The sequence below is a fragment of the Mustela putorius genome, unplaced genomic scaffold (genome assembly GCF_011764305.1).
Source record: "Mustela putorius furo isolate JIRA1106 unplaced genomic scaffold, ASM1176430v1.1 tig00000095_pilon_pilon_pilon, whole genome shotgun sequence".
Classification (NCBI taxonomy): domain Eukaryota; kingdom Metazoa; phylum Chordata; class Mammalia; order Carnivora; family Mustelidae; genus Mustela; species Mustela putorius.
This window is the reverse complement of record NW_025421280.1, coordinates 39,998,466-40,016,914: the sequence shown is the minus strand read 5'-3', so window position 1 is coordinate 40,016,914 and position 18,449 is coordinate 39,998,466. Positions and strand designations below refer to the sequence as shown.

Below are 18,449 nucleotides of genomic sequence, written 5' to 3'. Positions count from 1 at the left end.
CCCGCGGCTAACGGTCCAGTTCCGCTCCTGCGCCTCCTCCCCCTGACCCGCCGCTCTGCCCTGCCTGTCCTCGCCTGGCGTGTGGTGCTGGGGGAGGGCCACCCGGCCTCACCAGGGCCCTCCTCCTCGGCCCTCTCCGGTCCTTCTTGGGGGCTGCCACTGCTCCTGCCCCGGGCGCTCCGAGAACGGGCAGCAGGTGGCCCCTCTCCCGCAGCCCTCAGCCGCGTGAAGGCAGTTGTGGGCATCGTGTCCCCGGGCACCTGGCGGGTCTCAGGGAGCCCTCCATGGTGTCGTGCACGTGTGTGTCACGGCCGTGGTGCGGGTCCGGGCGGCAGGGTGCGGACAAGAAGGCCTCTTCCCTGGTCCACTGGCTGGCCCCGTGGCGTCCTCTCCGCTGCCTTCCTGGCAGCACGTGACCCCGCTGGTGAGCCCGTCCTCCTGGCAAGGCTCGGGGCCGGGCCGCACGCCCCCAGCTCCCCGGGCCACTCCTGCACCTTGGCCTCCGTGGCTTGCCCCAGGCTTGTGAGCCCCACGTTTTTTGGCTGGCCAGGGTTCCAGAGCCCCGGCGTCTGTCTACCCCGTCCAGGGCTCCTGCATCACACCCTGAAACACGTGTGTGGGCCCGGGCTCATCCCTTCCTTGCTCCCTCTTCCACTGTGGACACACTGCAGCCACGTGGCCACTGCGGGGACACCGTGGACAGAGTGTGTCCCAACCAGACCTTTAACTCCGCCTCCTCCCATTCCGGGTCCAGTGCGCGCGCCCAGACCCCCGAGCCTGCGCTCGGCTCCGCGGCCGGCCTCGTCACTGTCCCTCTCGGCCTCTCTTGCGTATGTTCACGTCTTGTCCTCTCCGTCCCCGGCCCAGAGCACACCGTCCGCTGGCGTTGGCTGCTGTGCTGAGACCGGTGTCCTGGTCGTGTCACGGGACCACGGGCTGGGGCTCGGTTGGGGTGTGGGGAGAAGGGGGAGGGGAGGTTTCCCCTTCCTCAGGCCAGCCCAATGGCTTCTCCTCCTGTGGTCGTCCCCGCACTGTGGTGTTCCAGAGTCTTCGTCAGACCCGAGGTCTCCGCGCTTGCTCGTTGGTGTCTTCCGGTGGCTGTTTTAGGAGCAGGGCCGAGAGGCTGAGGTTGGCACCTGGGTCCTTTCCTTCTGCATGTGGAGCCCCGTGGTTTCAGCCGGAGCTTGCAGGCTCCGCCCTCGCACACCGCTGTCCGTCCGTGCCGTCCCGCTGCCGTGGCTCTGTCCGTCCGTGCCGTCCCGCTGCCGTGGCTCTGTCTGTCCGTCCGTGCCGTCCCGCTGCCGTGGCTCTGTCCATCCGTGCCGTCCCGCTGCCGTGGCTCTGTCTGTCCGTCCGTGCCGTCCCGCTGCCGTGGCTCTGTCTGTCCGTCCGTGCCGTCCCGCTGCGTGGCTCTGTCTGTCCGTCCGTGCCGTCCCGCTGCCGTGGCTCTGTAGCAAGTCTACTCAGGTGCCACCCGTCTTCTGACCTGGCTCTCCTTCCATGCCGTGTCGCCGACTTGGGGGCTTTCCCGTCCCCAGATAAGCCAGGGCGGGGGATGGCGGGCCAGAGTCTGTGCCGGCGTGTGGGGACAGCTCATGTCCAGATAGGGTCGCGTCTTTCTGCCTCCGACGCAGCCTGCTCTCCCTCACCGACGTCGGTCGCCAGGCTTTTGTAGTCTGCCTCCTGTAGATCTCACACACGTTTTGTTAGCGTTACCTAGAAGTCTGTCTGTCTGTCTGTCTGTCTTGGTGCGTGTATGAACAATACTGGCTTTAATTTCAAATCCGCATGTCAGTTGCTGGTTTGTAGGAAGGCAGTCGGCTTCTGCCGTGTGTTCACATACGACGACGCCCCTATCTTAGAGTGGTGTTGTAGTGGCTTATCAGTTCCACGTGTGCTTTTCTGAATTCGTTCAGATTTCCTGCGTAGACGATCCTGTCATTTGCGAACAGAGGTGGTGTCACGTCTCCTTCTCGGTCTGTGTGTGTTATTTCTCCTGTCTGTTGCACAAGCCGGTGTAACATTGGTATGGCCGGGACGCTAGCGAGGGACACCGTGGCCTGTTCCCGAGCTTCCTGGAAAGCAGTGACTTTCCCATCACGGAGGGGATGTGAGTCGGCAGGTGTTTCGTGGGCGTTCCGGACCGAGCAGACACGTTTCGCTCCGTTCTGGCTGGGCTGGGGATCCTCACCGTGCATGGCGCTGGCGTCTGTTAAATGCCTTTCCCGAGTGTGTTGGCACATCCCTGCCAGTGTGGTGAGCGCAGGGGTCCTCCGTGGCTGGGGGTCCTGCCCGGTCGTGGCGTGGGTGGTTTTCACACGGTGCGGGATTTCCGCTCCACACCTGCGTTGTGGGGAGCGCTTGCGTCGGCGTCCCCCAGGGCTCCCGGCCGGGAGCTCTCCTCCCCTGTGACGTCCTCGGGTGCGGGGTGCTGGCCCCGTGGGGGTGGAGGTGCGCCCTCTGCTTCTGTTCTGTGTTTCCGGGGCCAGGACATGCGCAGGCATGGTGGGGCCTGCTTCGCTTCCCTGCGTCCTGGTGCAGTTTCTTCTGGAGCTCTCTGCCCCGCACCTGCGGCTCCCGGGGTCAGCCATTTGGGCTGAGCCTGCAGAAGTCCAGTGGGTTTCCATTTCTAGGAGCTTCTTCCCACATCTCCTCTGCAGACTGCAGCCCTGGGCAGACCTCCTGAGACGTGGGATTTTGCATCTTCAAGGGCTTTTCATTCCTGGTGAGGGCGCCGCACCCTGAGGAGCGGCCCCCAGTGCAGTCAGTGCGGCCCACTTGCAGCCTCGGGCGGCTCCTGGGGGCGGGGGCCAGGGCGGGGGCCAGGGCGGGGGCCAGGGCGGGGGCCAGGCTGGGCCGCTGCCTGCTGCCCACTGCCCGCCTGCTTCCCTCTCTTGGCTCGGTGTAGGGTCAGCGGTTGGCACGCGGGCGGACAGGAGGGGCCCCCTCATTCCTTGGGTCTGGCGTGAGGCAGAGCGCTCGCTGGCTCCGCCGCGGCCCCTGCGGGGTGGCTGCAAAAGGAATTCAGCTCAGAGGACACTCAGGCACGACCTTGGCCGTGGATGTGTGGAGGAAGCTGGCCGAGCCTCTGCCGTGTGTTCTCTTTCCAGAGGGCGTCCTGCAGCGCCGGCCCCGCGGCTGTGGGAGCCTGTGGTGACGGGGAGCGCCCACGTTTGGCGGACACTCGTGTCCCGGGTCTGTGAGGCCTTCCCAGCCGCATTCTGTGGCTTTGACCAGGCGTCTCGTTGGCGGACAGACAGTCCTGCTCCGTTGATCAAGAACCTAAGAGGAGGCAGCCAACAGGGGTCTAAAAATAGCTCCGTGGCTTCTCCAAGCCCCACAGCCTGCTTCTGCGGCCAAGGCTCCCCGTGTGGCACCGCCTCCTCTGTGTCCTCCCGCCTCCGCAGAGGTCCCCCCGAGGCTCCACCTACCAGCCTCGGCCCCGCCTCCCCGTCCTGCAGCCCCGTGGTGCCCGGCGCCAGGCCCTCCCTGCCACCACGTGCCTCCTCCCGACAGAGCCCCCGTGCCCTCCTTCCCTTGGCTTCTGCCTGCGGGGTGAAGGGTGCCCCAGGGTCCCCACCTGGGAGACGCTCTGTCCGGCTCCCTGCCCAGGCGGACGTCCAGGCCCCCAGAGGCCCCTTAACACAGTAGCCGGGCTGTTCACAATGAGCCCCGTACGCTGTGGGCACCTGGCAATGGGCTTGGCCCGCAGCGGGTTGCAGGCATCGAGAGTGTGTCACCTGGGGTCGCTGTGGCCTCGTGGAGGTGCCACGGCAGGGAGGGTGTCCGCAGACCGGCCTGTGCAGAGGTGCTTCCTGCACTCGGGCCTCTCTCTCCAGGACGTGCGTGGGGCCTCCCCCTGGGCACCTGCCACCCCTCCAGCGTTGTCGATGTCACCATGGTGCACGTGTGGCCCTTGGGGTGACTGGGCCACGTCCGCTGGAGCCCCCTGCATCTCAGACGTGCTGGCCCACCTCCCCTTTGGTCTTGGGCTGGGTTGGGTCACCGGCAGGCTGGTGCTGCCAGGAGATGGGGCCTGGTGGTTCGGCCGAGCCATGCTGCATCTGTGGACTTGGGGCTACTCCTGGGTGGGTGCGCTGAATGCCGGGGCCTGCCCGTTGCCCCCCGACTCTGGCTGGGGCAGACCTCGGTCTCTTCATGCTCAGGCGCTGTGCTCTTTTCCCACGACAAGAGCATGTATGCTTGGTGCGGGGATGTGCACGGCCTCCAGGAGCATGTCTGGGGCGAGCTGTGGGGCTGAGGGGCCCAGGCACCTGCCTGCCGGCCCGGGGTCTCTGCCAGGGGTGGTCATGGGCTCCGACACCCTCTGCGCCAGTGCATGCCCAGGACCTTCTCTGTGTCTTCCCATTCCGTCACACGTGGAGGTCTGCCTGACCCTGGAGCCATTCACGGGGTCCCAGGGCAGGGGCACAGGAAGGCCACACACACCTTCCCAACGGCACAGCCACTGCAGCCGGCGCCCTTCTTCTGAGGCTCACAGCCTGCCTGTGCCCAGAGCAGAGCCACGGTAGGGCCGGGTGAGCAGAGCCCGAGCCAGCGGCCGTTCTCTGGCCTCAACCCAGCAGTGCTGCTCCGGCCTGAGCTGCGTGGCCTGGACAGGGAGCCGCCAAGGAGAGGGAGGCCGCCTGGAGAAGTGCCTGAAGGCATCTGTGTCTGTCCTAGGCCCAGGTGCGGGGATGTACCGGGAGGACCTTAGGGCCCAGCAGGCGGTCGTCCCCAGGGCCATGGTTTGGACAGAGGACAGAGGACAGAAAGCAAAATGAGCTCATGGTGGTGGTGGGGGGGGACACCAGGCAGGAGCTTCCAGAGCCTTCTCCCGGGGTGTCCCACAGGACACGCTTAGTTCCCCCCAAACGAGACAGCGCCGTGCGTGTGTGCTGTGGTCTCCAGGGGCTGGCAGAGACCCAGCTCCGGGTTCTCCACGGGGTCGGTCTTGCGGGCTCATCTGCCGACTCGGGGCGGGGAGCAGGTGCTCAGCCCGAGCCTCGCGTCCGCACAGACAGTTCAGGGACCAGAGACCCCAGCAGTGAGGCTGGCCGGAGCCCGCAGTCCGGTTCCAGACGCCGTGGAGGGCCAGACTTGCAAGCGGCCGGTGGGGAGGGCGGGCTCTGACCGTCAGTGCGAGCTCTCTCTCACGTGCGCTGCAGACTCGAGTCATTCCCGGGGCCTGGCAGGACTGTTCTCAGGAGTGTGGCAGATTTAGGAAGTTCCACAGGAGGGGAGAGGATTCAGAGTTGGGACAGCTGGGGTGTGGGCAGCCCCCCACAATGCCCGAGCACGCTTGGGTGGACTGCCCTCTGCCCTGGATCAGCGGCACTCACCGGAGACTGGGCCGTCTCTGCTCAGCGTCTTCTGTCTGTTTCTGAGCGACAGCAGGCCCAGTGCCTTGCTGGACTCCTGCTGTCTTCATGAGGGAAGTGGGGGTTCCGGGTCACCTTGCGGCACTCATCAGGGTGCAGGTGAGGCCAGTCACTGGCCCCACCCTCCCCTGGCCCCCCGGCCCCCACGATCCCCCGTTCCCGTCCATGGAGAAGCCTGGTCTGGACGTGTCACACGTGTGAACTCACACCCCATGTGGCCTTCTGTGTTTGGTTTCCTCCCCACGCGTTATGGGCTTGGGGTCTGTCTCTGGGGCTGCGCGTGGGCTTCTAGCTCCTGTCTGTGGCCGGGGGTCGCTCCTGCACATGGGGATGCGCTGATGGGTGTCTTTGTCGTCTGCTCTTCGGAATCTGGCCGCCGAGACCGGGCAGGTGCAGGCTTTGCAGGGACACACGGTCTCGCTTCTCGGCGTACGCGGAGGTGCAGTGCGGTCGTGTTTTGAAGAATGATAACATCAGGCATGTAGGTTTGCTGAATGCCCCAGCTTGGGGCACCTCGGTCCGCAGGCTCTTGGAGGCCCCGTGTTAGTGTGCTGGGCCACGCCACACAGAGAGCTCTGCCCTGGTGTCGCTCGGTGCGTAGGTGCCTCCTGAGGGCACGACCACTGTTCCCTTTGGTAGCCCCGGCCGGCCAGCCCACTCCTGTCCAGAACTGCCGGCAGGCTGGGAACCCCATGTGGCTGCGTCCCCAGCTGGCTCTGGGTGGCTCCATGGTGCGTCCTCTGCTGGGGCTGGAGCCTCCCTGAGCCGCCGCCGGCCTGGTCCCAGATCCTCCCCTCATCAGTGACTGCGCTCCTGTCTCCTGTCTCCGGTTCTCTGCGCGGGCGGGCGGGGCGCGAAGCCGGCCGAGGCCCCGGTCGACGGAGGCCCCGGTCGACGGAGGCCCCGGTCGACGGAGGCCCCAGGTCAGCCTCTGCCGGTTCTCTGCCTTTCAGCTGGAGAGAGGCGACTTCCTCTCAGAGGAGTGGAGAGAGCGGATCGCCAACACAAGGTAGGGCCCCGGGCGAGCGCCTCCGGGGAGGGTGCGTGGCTGCCGGGCTCTTTCTCTCCCTGCCCCTGCCTGCAGCGGAGCAGGTGGTCCGGGGGCTGGACCCAGGGCCCCAGGGTAGGGCCAGGTGTGGCTCAAGGCCTGCACGTGCCAGTCCCCGGGCTGCCCGTCAGGAAGGGCCCTTCCCTACCGTCTCGGCCCTGTGCTCAGCGCGCGGACTCTTGCTGTGTCCACACCTCCCCGAGGTGGGCGCGGGGCTGGGCTTCTCTGCACCCGCTGCGGAACGGCGTCCTGTCCCCCACAGCTGGGCTGCTGTGGTTTTGCCCGTACACTCCCCCCTAGCCCTGCCCCGGGCCTCGGGCTGGGGCGCGGAAGTCAGCTGGAGCCTGCTGGGAGCCCCGGACCCGAGGGGCATTGCGCACCCAGAGCTGTCTTCCTGGGGACGAGGCAGCCTTGTTGATGGTGGCCCACTGTGTTGGGAGACCCTGCCGTCTGGCCTCTCCGTGTCTTTCCTTCAGGCACATACTGCCTGTTGCCCCAGAGTCCCCACCGTATGAGTCCTGGGGGCTGGTAGAAGCTGGGTGCTGCTCTTTCCAGGAGGCCTCCCTTTGTGGCTGCCCCATGAGAAGTTCTCATCCGAGGGGTCTGCTCTGCTTTCCCCTCCTGGCCGGGTCTTCCCCCTCTTCCTGAGAGACTCATGCTGACTTCGTGGGCATCCCCGTCCATGGGGGCCTGGGGGCTCTCTAGTGCTGGGCGCAGGCTGGCGGCGTCTGGGCTGAGGTGTCCCCTGTTGTGGTCATGGGGAGGGCGCTGTCCCCCGGGCCTTGTCGGCCCCTCGTACTGCAGGCAGACTGGGAAAGGCGTCGGTGATGGGCGAGTGGCCTCTTGATGTCCCCCAGGTGCTCTGTGTCCCGGCAGGGGTACCCCTCCCCCTCCCAGCCCCTTTCTTGTTGGGGACACATGTCCCCGCTTCTGCCTTCTCGTGCAGGGCATGGGAGGGAGTGACTGCCTTCGGGGCACCCTTCTTCCCTCAGAGCGGTCGCCAGGGTCTTGGCTGGCTCACGTCCTGCCTTCCCAGGCTCATCCCCAGTTAGGGACTAGGACAGAGCAGGCGCGCGCCCCGTGAGAGCTTGTTCTCCCCGGCTGTCTTGTCAGGGCTCTGTCCCTGGGCTCCCCAGGACGCCTGGGCCCAGCCTGACGGCTCTCGCCCTTGTCTTTCCTGCGCGGGGCTCAGGGAGAGCGCACGGGGCTTGCTCCGTGTCTGTGCGGCTTCTTCCCTGCCGCTCTGCCCGCGGGCACCGGTGTCTGTTCTCGGGTCTTCCGCGGCTGTTCTGGTACCTGCTCTGCTTCCAGGCATCTCGATTTTAACCTGTCGAGACTCAAAACAAGCAGCGAGGGGACGGCTGGGATCAGCCCGGCGTGTCTTCTGTCCCTTCCAAGAGCGGAACTAAACGTCCGTCTGCCCCGGCTCAGATTCTATCTGGAGGCACTTCCGTGAGGGAGGAGAGCCGCCCGGCCCGGCTGCGTCGGGAGCTGCTTCACCTGCGGGGCTGGACGTGAGCCGGTGCTCGGCGGCTCGCAGCCATTCAGAGAGGGCCTGGAGCGGGCACAAGCTGGGCCCAGGCGGCGGGCAGGGGTGCGTCTCTGCACACGCAGTGTGAGGCGGCAGCGTCCCCGGCCGCCCCGGCTGGCGTGTTCGGACCAGGGCCCGGTGGTCCGGCGCCAGAGCACGCGGGCAGGCGGAGGAGGACTCTGGCTCTGGTCCCACCGGTCCTCGGGCGCCTCCTTCCAAATGCCTCTGGACGCTGTCCGTGTGCCCGCCTGCCCGGGTGTCCTCACGTCTCCGTCCCCAGGTGACGCGTGTGCAGTCCGCATTCCCACCCCGGGGGCGGGCGGGGACCGCCCCCCACCGGCCAGCCTGCTCATCCTCTGCGCCCTGCGGGCCGCGGGTCCCGTCCTGGGCTGGGGGAGCCGGCGGTGGAGGCGGTAGGCGGCGCGCCGGAGCCTCGGCCTCACTCAACTGGAACATTGTTTTGCAGTGTTATATTTGTGAATAACTTTGCCTTTGGTCCTGAGGTGGATCACCAGCTGAAGGAGCGGTTTGCCAACATGAAGGAAGGTAACGCACTCTCCCCACAACCCTGCCCTGTCGCGGTCCCTGTGTGCTCGCGGCGCCCAAGGTCCGCGCGGTCCGTCTGTGGAGCTGGCTGTGACCGCGGGCACGGCCGGGTCCGTGCTGGCCGCCCTCACTTGCGGGCTCCGCAGCCGGTGCCTCTGGCCCCGGCAGACATGGTGGGGCCGACCGGGCCTCCCCCGGGTGGATGGGGCCCGTGGGCCCGGGGGCCTTGGGGTGGGGGCCCGGCTTGCCAGCGGCTGCATACTGTGCGGCCGCGCTCACATGTCCTGGAGGCAACAAGTGACTTCTCGGTGCGAGCTCATGCTACAGGGTTACTCACTGAGGGTCTGACGTTCGGGCTCGACCTGTGACCCCGAGCCGGGGACAGTGAGGCCACGGGGCTCGTCCCGACAGGCCTCTTCAGCTCTCTGGGTTGTCCCTGTGTTTGGGCCCCGGTTGCCCTCGTCCTCCTTCCCGTCCCCGGTGGGGAGGGGGAGGGCCCCTTGCCGCGCGTGTCTCGGACTCCACGGCCTGGGCTCTTGCTCGAGTTGGTTGGCGTGTAGGTGGGGTTGCACTTTCTTTTTTTAAAGAATTTCAGGACTTTTTATTTGACAGAGAGAGATAGTGAGAGAGAGCACACAAGCAGGGCAGAGGGAGAGGGAGAAGCAGGCTTCCCGCTGAGCAGGGAGCCCGATGCGGGGCTTGATCCCAAGACCCCAAGATCATGGCCTGAGCCGAAGGCAGACGCCCAACCACTGAGCCCCCAGGCACCGCAGGGTTGCGTTTTCTTTGTGCTGGTGGAGGCTTCCAGATTTGGAATTGTGTGGGTGCACGAGTGGGGTGAGGCCCTGTACTCTATCTGGCCCGAACCTTCTAGGGGAAACTTCTCTGAATCTTGGCAAGCAGAGACCGGAGGCCATTGTGCTTGGGGGCAGCCTCCCGGCCGGACTCCTTCCAGAGGAGCCCTCTGCTCCCTGGCTCCTGCCACGGCCCGAGGGGCACCTGAGGGCGGTGACCGACAAGCCCTCTGCGCCAGGGGTACGTGGGCCCTGCGCCCGCAGCTGCCCTGCCGACGCTGGCCACGGGAGGAGCTCCCTCCAGCTCTGTCTTAGGCAGCGCAGGTCAGGTGTCCCCTTTCCCTGTGCTGTGCCGGGAGCCTCTGTGTACTTGGAATGTCAGGCAGAGAAGACCATCCAGTCTAGAAGCTTCTGAGGAGGTGGGCGGGAGACAGCGTCACGTGAGCACCGATTGAGGCCTGGTCAGTGCAGGGGACTGTTCATGTGCTCTGTGTCTGAGCGCAGCAGAGCGAGCCCGGTGGGCTCCTGGAGGCAGGAGAAACACCAGCAGCTTCCTCCGGGTGTGGGCCACCCTGGGCGCTGTCTGGGGCACACGGGCTGGGCCCCAGTGGGGCCTCCTGTCGCTCTCCCGTGGATGAGGGCCTTGTCACCCGCTTGTCAGCTGTGCCTCTGGCATGTGTCCTCGCTGAGCTGAGAGTCAAGGTTCTGGCTGTTTTTTCATTTTCTCCCCATGCGGAGACAGTCTTGGAACAGTGTGGGGCCTCTGTCTAGCTGAGCTTGGGGACACACTGAATCTGAAGTCCTTGGTCGTGGCCCACTGTGTTTCAGGATCAAGAGGAGCCCACTGCTTTTGGGCCGAGTTCTCCAGCCAACGGCCCAGAGCCCACAGGCTCTCCTCCTCACACGTGCCCGGGTTTAGGGCGGCCAGGCCCTGGGTCGTAGCAGGAGGTGCTACTGTCCTCATTAGAGCTCTGGCCTCAGGTGCCCATCCTTCTCAAGGCCCTCCTGGCATGAACACGACTGGCCTCCTCGGCCCCCAGTGTGGCTGCCCTGTCGGAGGAGTGGGCTGCGGGCTGTGGCCTCAGTGTGGGTGTTGCCCGCCTGGGCCCTGTGGTCAGCAGTACCCTTCCTGGGTCTGGACGGGAAGCCTCAGGACGTGCCTCATCCTTGGCTGATCCCTGTAGCTTGTAACACAGTTGCTAAAGCCGCTGCTGGTTTTCCAGGTTCCGAGGTGGCCTGAATGTGACCTGGGCGCTCCCAACTCAGGAGCCCGCGCGTGCCGCCTTCCCTGCCCCTCCCAGCTGCTTCGGGCTCTAGTTCTGAGGAGGGCCAAGCACCCTCCACATTCCCGTTCCTGCGGGAGAGGGATGAGATGGGTCCCCACACGTCCCATTACGAGACGTTTCGAGGAAGTGGAGGGCCACCCCGCACCTGCGCAGGCCGTCGCCCGCCGCCCTCAGCCCTGCCAGCTGCATGGCCTGTGTGCAGGGACTGTGTGCACGAGCCTGGGTGCTCCCCGTCATTTTTTAGGGGCCGTGCGCCTCCCCCAGGAGAGAGCGGAGTCCCCTCCACCTGTCACTGTCCTGCTGTCTGCCCAGGAGCCTCCCTTCTGGCAGTTTCCTCCTGGGCAAGGGGCCAGGTGGGCTTTTGTGGGAGCCGGGCTTCTCTGCGTTTGTTGACGGCCCCCGCCGGACGTCCGGGCTCGTTGTCTCATGGGGTGTCGCGGCTCTCGTTCCTTCCTTGTGGTGTCCTATGGGTGAGCTTGGGGGACCTGATGGGGCCCAGACAGCCCGCGGAGCCCTGCGGTCCCCAGGCACCTGACCCGTGATCCTGGAGCGGCACGCCCTTGGGCCCCTCCCAGCTCCCTTGCCGAGTGGGCCGCGCAGGGTGCTGTGTTCCTCACGGGAGCCCCCGGGGGGCCCGGGATGCAGTTCAGAGGCCCTCCGGGTTCCAGGCACCCCGCGGGGCTGTTCAGCCTCTGTCTGCTGAGACCTTTGATAGGACCCTGTGGTCTCTGACCCTGGCTGCCCCGACCTGGCGCCTGGCCCAGTGCTGGGTTTGTCGTGGCCTGCTCCCACCGGGCTTGGTTCTCAGGACGTGTGCTGGGTGGCCGGTGCGCCTGGTGCGGGACGTGCTGCGGTGGGCAACCATGTGCCCGCGTGGAAATGAGCTCGGACGCACTCTTCCAACTTCAGTGTGACATAGTGTTTGCTTTGACTTTTCCATTTGGCTATTTCTCCCTCACACCCAGAAGCTTCTGAGAGCGTGCGTGTGCCTGTGGGTTCCTCTGCGTGTCTCTCTCTCCCTCGAACTCAGCACGCGGAGCCACTGCGGGCTGCCTGCCCCCTCGCCGGGCGGCCCGGTGGTGGGAGTTCAGGGTTTGCCTTGGCCACTCAGCCTCGGCTGTGACTGAACTCGTCCGCGCAGGTACGGAGCCTGCGGAGGGGCGCGTGTCCTCGCAGCTGGTGTCCGCCTGTGGCCAGCCGGAGCCCTGGCCGGGAGCTGTGCCCAGAGCATCCTCGTCCACACGATCCGCTCGTGGGACAGACTTCCACGGGGAAGGCGTCCCCTGCCTTTGCTTCGACTTGTCGAGCGTGGACAGGACTCGGTGGTGCCGCTGTCCCTGCCCTTGCTGCGGCTGTGCCCTGCTCTGCCGCCCTGCGCCCCGCGGCCACCCCACGAGCCGTGGTGACTAGTCTTGTGTTGCAGGTGGCAGAATCGTGTCCTCGAAGCCCTTCGCACCTCTGAACTTTAGAATAAACAGCAGGAACTTGAGCGGTAAGAAGCTCACGTTGCTGAGTCAATATACGTGACTTTAAGCATCTGTGTTGGTGTGGGGTCCGTACCTGGTGCTCCTCACTTTGGGCCAGTCGTTCAGTGTGGGCGTCCAGTCCTGGGGGGACGGGGGGTCAGCAGCTGCCCCGGCCACACCCCCTTGGTGCCACGAGCCCCCCGGTCCTGAGGGCCGCAGGCATTCCCCGACACGGCCCTGTGTCCCTGGCGGTGAGAGTGGCTCTGCGTGGAACTCAGAGGGACAGGTGTGCAAAGCCCTTTGAGTTCCTGTTGTGACTGGCCTGAGCAGGCAGTGGCTGCCCTGTCCCTGCTCAGGAGGGACTGGTAGCAGAAAGCTCCTGGGTCGGGCTGCACGGGCCTCGGGGTCTTGGGCCTCCTGGGGGGCTGGTGGGAGCTCCTGGCTCCACATTGTTCGGAGTCATCTGCAAGTGCCCTCCGACGGCACCGCCCACGCTTGGCGCTCTTTTCCTGGGACAAGCCCCTGGCGTGGCCCTGCAGCCTCCCTCACTCAGCCGCGTGCTGGCAGCCAGCTGCCCCCTATGGGCGCTTGGGACAGGCTCTGCCCCTTCCTGCCTCACCGGGGTCACTCCGGACCAGAGGGAGATGCACCGAGGGCCCACCCGCTCACCCCAGGCGCAGGAGGGGCCCTAACCCTCGCCCCTTGTACGCAGACATCGGCACCATCATGCGGGTCGTAGAGCTCTCGCCCCTGAAGGGCTCAGTGTCCTGGACGGGGAAGCCGGTCTCCTACTATCTGCACACCATCGACCGCACCATAGTGAGTGCCCCGCGGGGCTGGGGTCGGGGGCCTGGCCAGCCGGCCCTCAGTACGGGTGGAAGTGGGTCGGGAGGCTGGAGACCCTGGTCTGTCTCACCTTTGTCCTCAGCCCTCGTGGGGGCCCTCCACGAGGACTCATGGAACAGCGGCTCTGCCTTGGAGTCTGAGGCCCCCGGTGCCCTGCCAGGCCTGCCGTGTGGCTGCCCCTGTGGGACGGCGGTGCGGGGCTTGCATGGCCCACACGGGGGGAGCCCTGAGCCCAGCGGGTGCCCTACTAGCCGCCCACCCGGGAGGTGCCCCGCCGCGCTCTGCCAGGTGCGGGGTCTGCCCAGGCTGTCGCGCTCACTCCGGGGCTTGGGACTGGCTTCTCATGAGACTTTGCCTTGTGTTTTCAGCTTGAAAACTATTTTTCTAGTCTGAAAAATCCAAAACTCAGGGTAAGTGTATGTTTTCTGTTCCCTTCCTGTTGTGTGTGCACTGCTGGTGGGGGTGTGCTGGCTGGGAGGGGCCGTCAGGGCGGGGGCGGGTCTCGGTGCCGGGACCAGGGGCCGCGCACACAACTGCCTCGTCTTCAGCAGCCCCGTGGCCCGCAGCTCTTGCACACGTTTCTGGGGAATGGGTCGAATGAGTCTCTGAAATGGGGTTTGGCGGCATGGTGGGCTGTGCCCAAGTGCAGAGCAGAGAGCAGCCCTCGAGCTGTCCCGATCTGAGGCCCGAGCCACAGAGGGGCTGGACCATTCCGAGCTCCTGTCCGAGGGGAGCCGGGATCCTTGTGCCCACGTCCCTCCCGTGCCCTTGTGGCCGCTGTTCATCTGCCTCCAGAGTCGGTGCTGTCTGCGCACGAGTTTTTCTATTTGGGGACTCGGATAAGTATCCAAACAGGAGAGCCCCCGGCCTCGGAGGGGGCCACAGCTGGAAGGCCACCTGCTTTCTGACGGAGCCCTGGGGGGGCGCGTGCCGTCAGGCTCCTCCGTCCTTGCGTGTGCGGAGGCGGGCAGAGCTCAGGCCGGCGGCCGCCTCGAGCCAGCCCCGCTGCAGACGCAGCCACACTTGCCTTCCAGGAGGAGCAAGAGGCAGCTCGGCGGCGGCAACAGCGGGAAAGCAAGAGCGCCACGACCACTCCCACCAAGGGGCCCGAGAGCAAGGCTGCCGCGTCTGCGGACGCCCCGACGGTGAGCATGCGCCCTGTGCCCCGCGGAGGGAGGGCTCACGTGGCCTGATGGGCCCGCCAGTGCTCCCCTGACGGCCCTGCCCCCATCTGCCAGGATTCGGGGGCCGAGGAAGAAAAAGCTGGGGCAACCACCATCAAAAAGCCGTCCCCCTCCAAAGCCCGGAAAAAGAAGCTGAACAAGAAGGGGCGGAAGATGGCCGGCCGGAAGCGCGGGCGCCCCAAGAAGATGAGCACTGCGAACCCCGAGCGTAAGCCCAAGAAGAGCCAAACCGCACTGGACCTCCTGCACGCCCAGGCCGCGCCGCAGACGGCAGCGCCCTCGCCGCAGGGTGAGCCGGCTGTGGGCGGACCCCTGGGGCATGCTGTCGGCCAGTCCCGGCACCCCCTTTTCTCTCTGCCTTGGTGCGGCGAGTGGGGTCCCCCTCCTGTCTGCTGAGGCGGTGAGAGGGGCAGAGGCCTCCATGACGGCGTCGTGTGCCGTGTGGCTGCTTCCTGCTTTCCAGACCCTGCTAGGGTCACGCCATCCTCACGGCCATGTGCCCTGGGGTGGGCTCCCTGAGAGCGCACCCCGGTGGGGCCTCCCCATTATCCTAGCCCCGGGCTCTGGGCTCCCCTGGCCTCCCGTCCTGGGCTCTGATGACAGACCGCACACAGGGGACATGGCTCACAGGGACCTCTTGGATCCCGCGGGGCTTTGGTTCCACTTCTCAAAGCGCTGCGATGCAGTGTCTGGTCCCCCGTTCAGTCTCGGTGTGGGCAAGCTGGCTGGTTCCCGGAAGCAGACCTGTGGAAGTCCCCAGGCGCACCGGCCTGCCGCTGACACGTGGCCTCTCTGTGTCCTACAGACGCGTACAAGTCACCTCAGAGCCCGTTTTACCAGCTACCTCCCAGCGTGCAGCGGCACCCCCCCGACCAGCTGCTGCTGGCTCCCACCCCGCCCGCACTGCAGAAGCTGCTAGGTGAGCTGCCCACGGACCCCTCGGGCCTGCGGGGGTCGGGGGAGGGCTGCCGGCCCCAGACCAGAGTCACACGGGCTCAGGGCTGGTGTGATCTCCCTAGCACGTGGGACGCCCCCAGAGAACCACCCAGCCCCACCCCGTGTCGGCCACGTTGGGTGGGGAGGGCTGTGTCGGGGGAGCTTGGTGCCTAGTGTCGCTGAGCCGAGGCGCAGACTCACGCTGCTGGGAGAGATCAAGCAGCTGCTTATCTCTGAAAAGCGGGTGAAGGAAACCCTTTTTCACCTTTTGGGAGCTGCCGGTTTTCTCAGTTCAACATCAGTAACCTGCGTTTCCCTAAGCAAACGGGCACCCACGTGGTGTCGGAGGGCAAAAGACATGGGGCAGCACAGGCAGGAGCTGTGAGGGGCGCCCAGGTGGGGACCGAAGGCCCCGGCGTGATGGTGGGCGGTGAGCCACTGGGGGTGGCAGCTGCCACGATGGCTTTCTGAAGGGCGGCCCTCCTCCTCCCTGCTGGACTCGGGGGCTCGTGTGTGTGCTAAGCTGCATACTTGACCCTTGTAGAGTCCTTCAAGATTCAGTACTTGCAGTTCTTGGCCTACACCAAGACCGCCCAGTATAAGGCCAGCCTGCAGCAGCTGCTGGACCAGGAGAAGGTGAGCCCTGCCCTGTGCCCCTCACCTGCTGGCCCCAGAAGGCGCCTTGGCCCTAGGAGAAGCGGCGGTCCCTTCAAGGGCCCGTGCGCTGTCCCTGCTCGCTCCAGAGAGGCCGTGGGGGTCTCTGCTGAGGGTCATCATCAGCCTTCTGGGCTGGGGCACGTCTGGCCCGTTGTGGGAGGGCACGTGGCGGGGACAGGGCCTTGCCGTCACCTTGCTGCGTCCCCAGGAGAAGAACGCCCGGTTGCTGGGCGCCGCGCAGCAGCTATTTGGCCACTGCCAGGCCCAGAAGGAGGAGATCAAGAGGCTCTTCCAGCAGAAGCTGGACGAGGTGGGCTGCTGGGACTGTGCCTGCCGCTGGGCCCCCTGGGGCGGGATGCGGGTGCAGGGGCTTCCTTCCCGGTGTGTGGGGTGTACGTAGTCGCAGCACTGCTGGTGTGGGGTCGTGCCCTGGGGTCGTCCTTGTCCCTTCTCTGGGCCACCATAGGTCCTCTCTGCGACCGCCATCGGCCACCAGCCCAGCCCGCCCCTTCCTGCCCCCCAGACGGCCCCCAGCCCCGTCCCCTGCCCTCAGCCTGCCGCTGCACACTCCGGCGGGAGAGCCCACCTCTGCTGTCGTGTGTCCGCAGCTGGGAGTGAAGGCGCTGACCTACAACGACCTGATCCAGGCGCAGAAGGAGATCTCGGCCCACAACCAGCAGCTGCGGGAGCAGACGGAGCAGCTGCAGAAGGACAACGGGGAGCTGAGGACGCAGAGCCTGCGGCTGGTGGGGGCGCGGCGGGGTCGGCGGGGGCGGGGCGCCGGGCGGACAGGGTCCAGGCATCCTTCTCCAGGACCGGTTTGCCATAACCCCCAGTCTGCACGGGCCGCTTCAGGACTCCCGCTGCCAGCCTGCCCGCATCCCCAGTGCCCTCCTTTCTTGGGCTCTCGGAGCCCCCTAGAGCCTGCAGGGCCCACGGCCCTTCCGAAGGCTCATACGCTTTCACTCGATGAAGCTCTCCAGGTGCTCAGACTTTAATATCCTCCTGGCACTCCTGCAGCCCCATGCTGGTCTCTTTGACGAGCCCTAGGGCCGGGGGCACATCTCCTGGGTCCTCACTGCTCTGGAGACGAGAGCACGCTTGCTGGGCGTGCGGGAGCGTCACTTGTGACAGAGCCTTCCTGTCCCATCCTGTGGGCACCCGTGCCTTGCTCCCCCTGGGCGTGCTGACCGGGGAGGCCTAGTTTCTACTCTGGGCTGCCTCCCAGCCTGGCCTTCTTTTAGCAGGTTCCCTTGCTGGATACACAGGTGTTCAGAGACACCTGCCCAGACATCGGCTGGGTCTCCTTTCAGAGCCCAGGCTCTGCCCTCTGCCGGGCGGACAGGTGCCCCCGCAACAGCGGCGCGTGCTCTGCAGCAAGGGTCTGCCCGGCCGGGACTCACAACCGTGACCTCCTCATCCCCACAGCTCAAGGCTCGGTGTGAGGAGCTGAAGCTGGACTGGTCCACGCTGTCCCTGGAGAACCTGCTGAAGGAGAAGCAGGCCCTGAGGACCCAGATCTCCGAGAAGCAGAGGCACTGTCTGGAGCTGCAGGTGGGGGCGAGCGCCGCGGAGGGCCCTGCACTCCCGGGGCAGTGCTGCCGGCCGCCTCCGCCGGGCTGTCCTGCTCCCGGGTCAGGCCGTCTGTCGTGGTATTGGGAAGCAGCCTGGACGTCCCGTTTCTGGCCCTCGAAGGGGAGCAGAGGGCTTGGCAGCCGAGCGGCCCTGCCTGCTCCAAGGCGTCTCGGCTCCTCGGAAACCCAGCATCTCGCCAGTGCCCCTTAGTGAGTCACACATGCAGCCGCCATGAGGAGGCCGGTGTCTGCGCAGGAGATCCCGGGAGCTGGCCCCTCTGCCGAGAAGGGTGGCATGTGTATCAGGGTCCGGCGGGAAGCAAGGCAGGAGGGAAGGAGGAATGGGCGGTCTGTCTCCGGTCCCGGTTTCCCAGAGTTGGCTGGCTGGGCGTGTAGCCTTCCGATGCCCACAGGACCATAGCACGGTGTGCGGCGTGGGCGTCGGCAGCACCTGCAAGCTCCGTTTTTGCAAGGCTGTGGCCCCCGCTTGGGCTGGCGTCTCCCCAGCGTGGCTTCACCGTTCACGGGAGGCTCTCCTGGTCACCAGCCCTCGGGGTCTTCCAAGTGTTGTTTTGTCACAAAACGATGTCGCAATGAATTATTCGGCACAGAAGACTCCGGTTAAGGATGTTTCTTAAAGACCTGCTCCCCAAAGTGGGTCTGTGAGTGGTGTGAGGTCCCGGGGTCCGGGCCGCCCGCCTTCTGAAGGGCCGTGACTCAGGGGAGCCTGGCACAGAGGAGGTTTGCTGACCCCCGTTGGCCCAGACAGGCCTCTCTGCTGTGCTCTCGTGTGTGAGCGGCCGTTAGGCTGCTGACCCCTCTGTGGAGTGATGGCACGTTCGTGAGGGCGAACCACAAAGCAGAGAAACCAGAGAGAAAATCCCCGGTGCCCCACGCTGGGGGAGGGAAGCCCAGAGCCACAGTTTCTCGTGGCCGGTTTATACGTAGGGTCCTTCAGCACAGACAGGGTCACAGCTCCCCGTTCTCGTCCCCCAAGCGCACGTCCGTGGAACTCCCTGGACACCAGGTGTTCTGTCCGGTGGCCCCGGAGCTTCCCACCCCGTGCTGGGCAGTTGGCCTCCGCATCACCCCCAAAGCCGGTCTGCGTCCTCGCAGGCGCTCCGGGGCTGTGTCCGTCTGCGTTGGCTGGGTGGCCGGGTGTGGCGCGTCCGGCCGGGCCTCAGGCCCTGGGCCGAGCAG

At 66.3% G+C, this 18,449-nt stretch overlaps 1 protein-coding gene across 9 annotated transcripts in view; it reads left to right on the top strand.

Annotated features, from left to right (window-relative positions):
- Nucleotides 1-18,449, top strand: part of DOT1L (DOT1 like histone lysine methyltransferase) — a 57,564-nt gene that overhangs the window by 25,581 nt on the left and 13,534 nt on the right. For 8 of the 9 annotated variants that reach the window (XM_045087252.1, XM_045087245.1, XM_045087241.1 and 5 more), the window contains 12 exons: nt 6,335-6,390; nt 8,427-8,506; nt 12,010-12,078; nt 12,765-12,871; nt 13,267-13,308; nt 13,933-14,043; nt 14,137-14,371; nt 14,888-15,001; nt 15,563-15,654; nt 15,884-15,985; nt 16,284-16,421; nt 17,104-17,229. In XM_045087252.1, coding sequence (XP_044943187.1) covers nt 6,335-6,390; nt 8,427-8,506; nt 12,010-12,078; nt 12,765-12,871; nt 13,267-13,308; nt 13,933-14,043; nt 14,137-14,371; nt 14,888-15,001; nt 15,563-15,654; nt 15,884-15,985; nt 16,284-16,421; nt 17,104-17,229 — 1,272 coding nt within the window. The remainder of the gene's footprint in view (nt 1-6,334; nt 6,391-8,426; nt 8,507-12,009; nt 12,079-12,764; nt 12,872-13,266; nt 13,309-13,932; nt 14,044-14,136; nt 14,372-14,887; nt 15,002-15,562; nt 15,655-15,883; nt 15,986-16,283; nt 16,422-17,103; nt 17,230-18,449) is intronic. The other variant, XM_013048706.2, reaches the window with a different exon arrangement.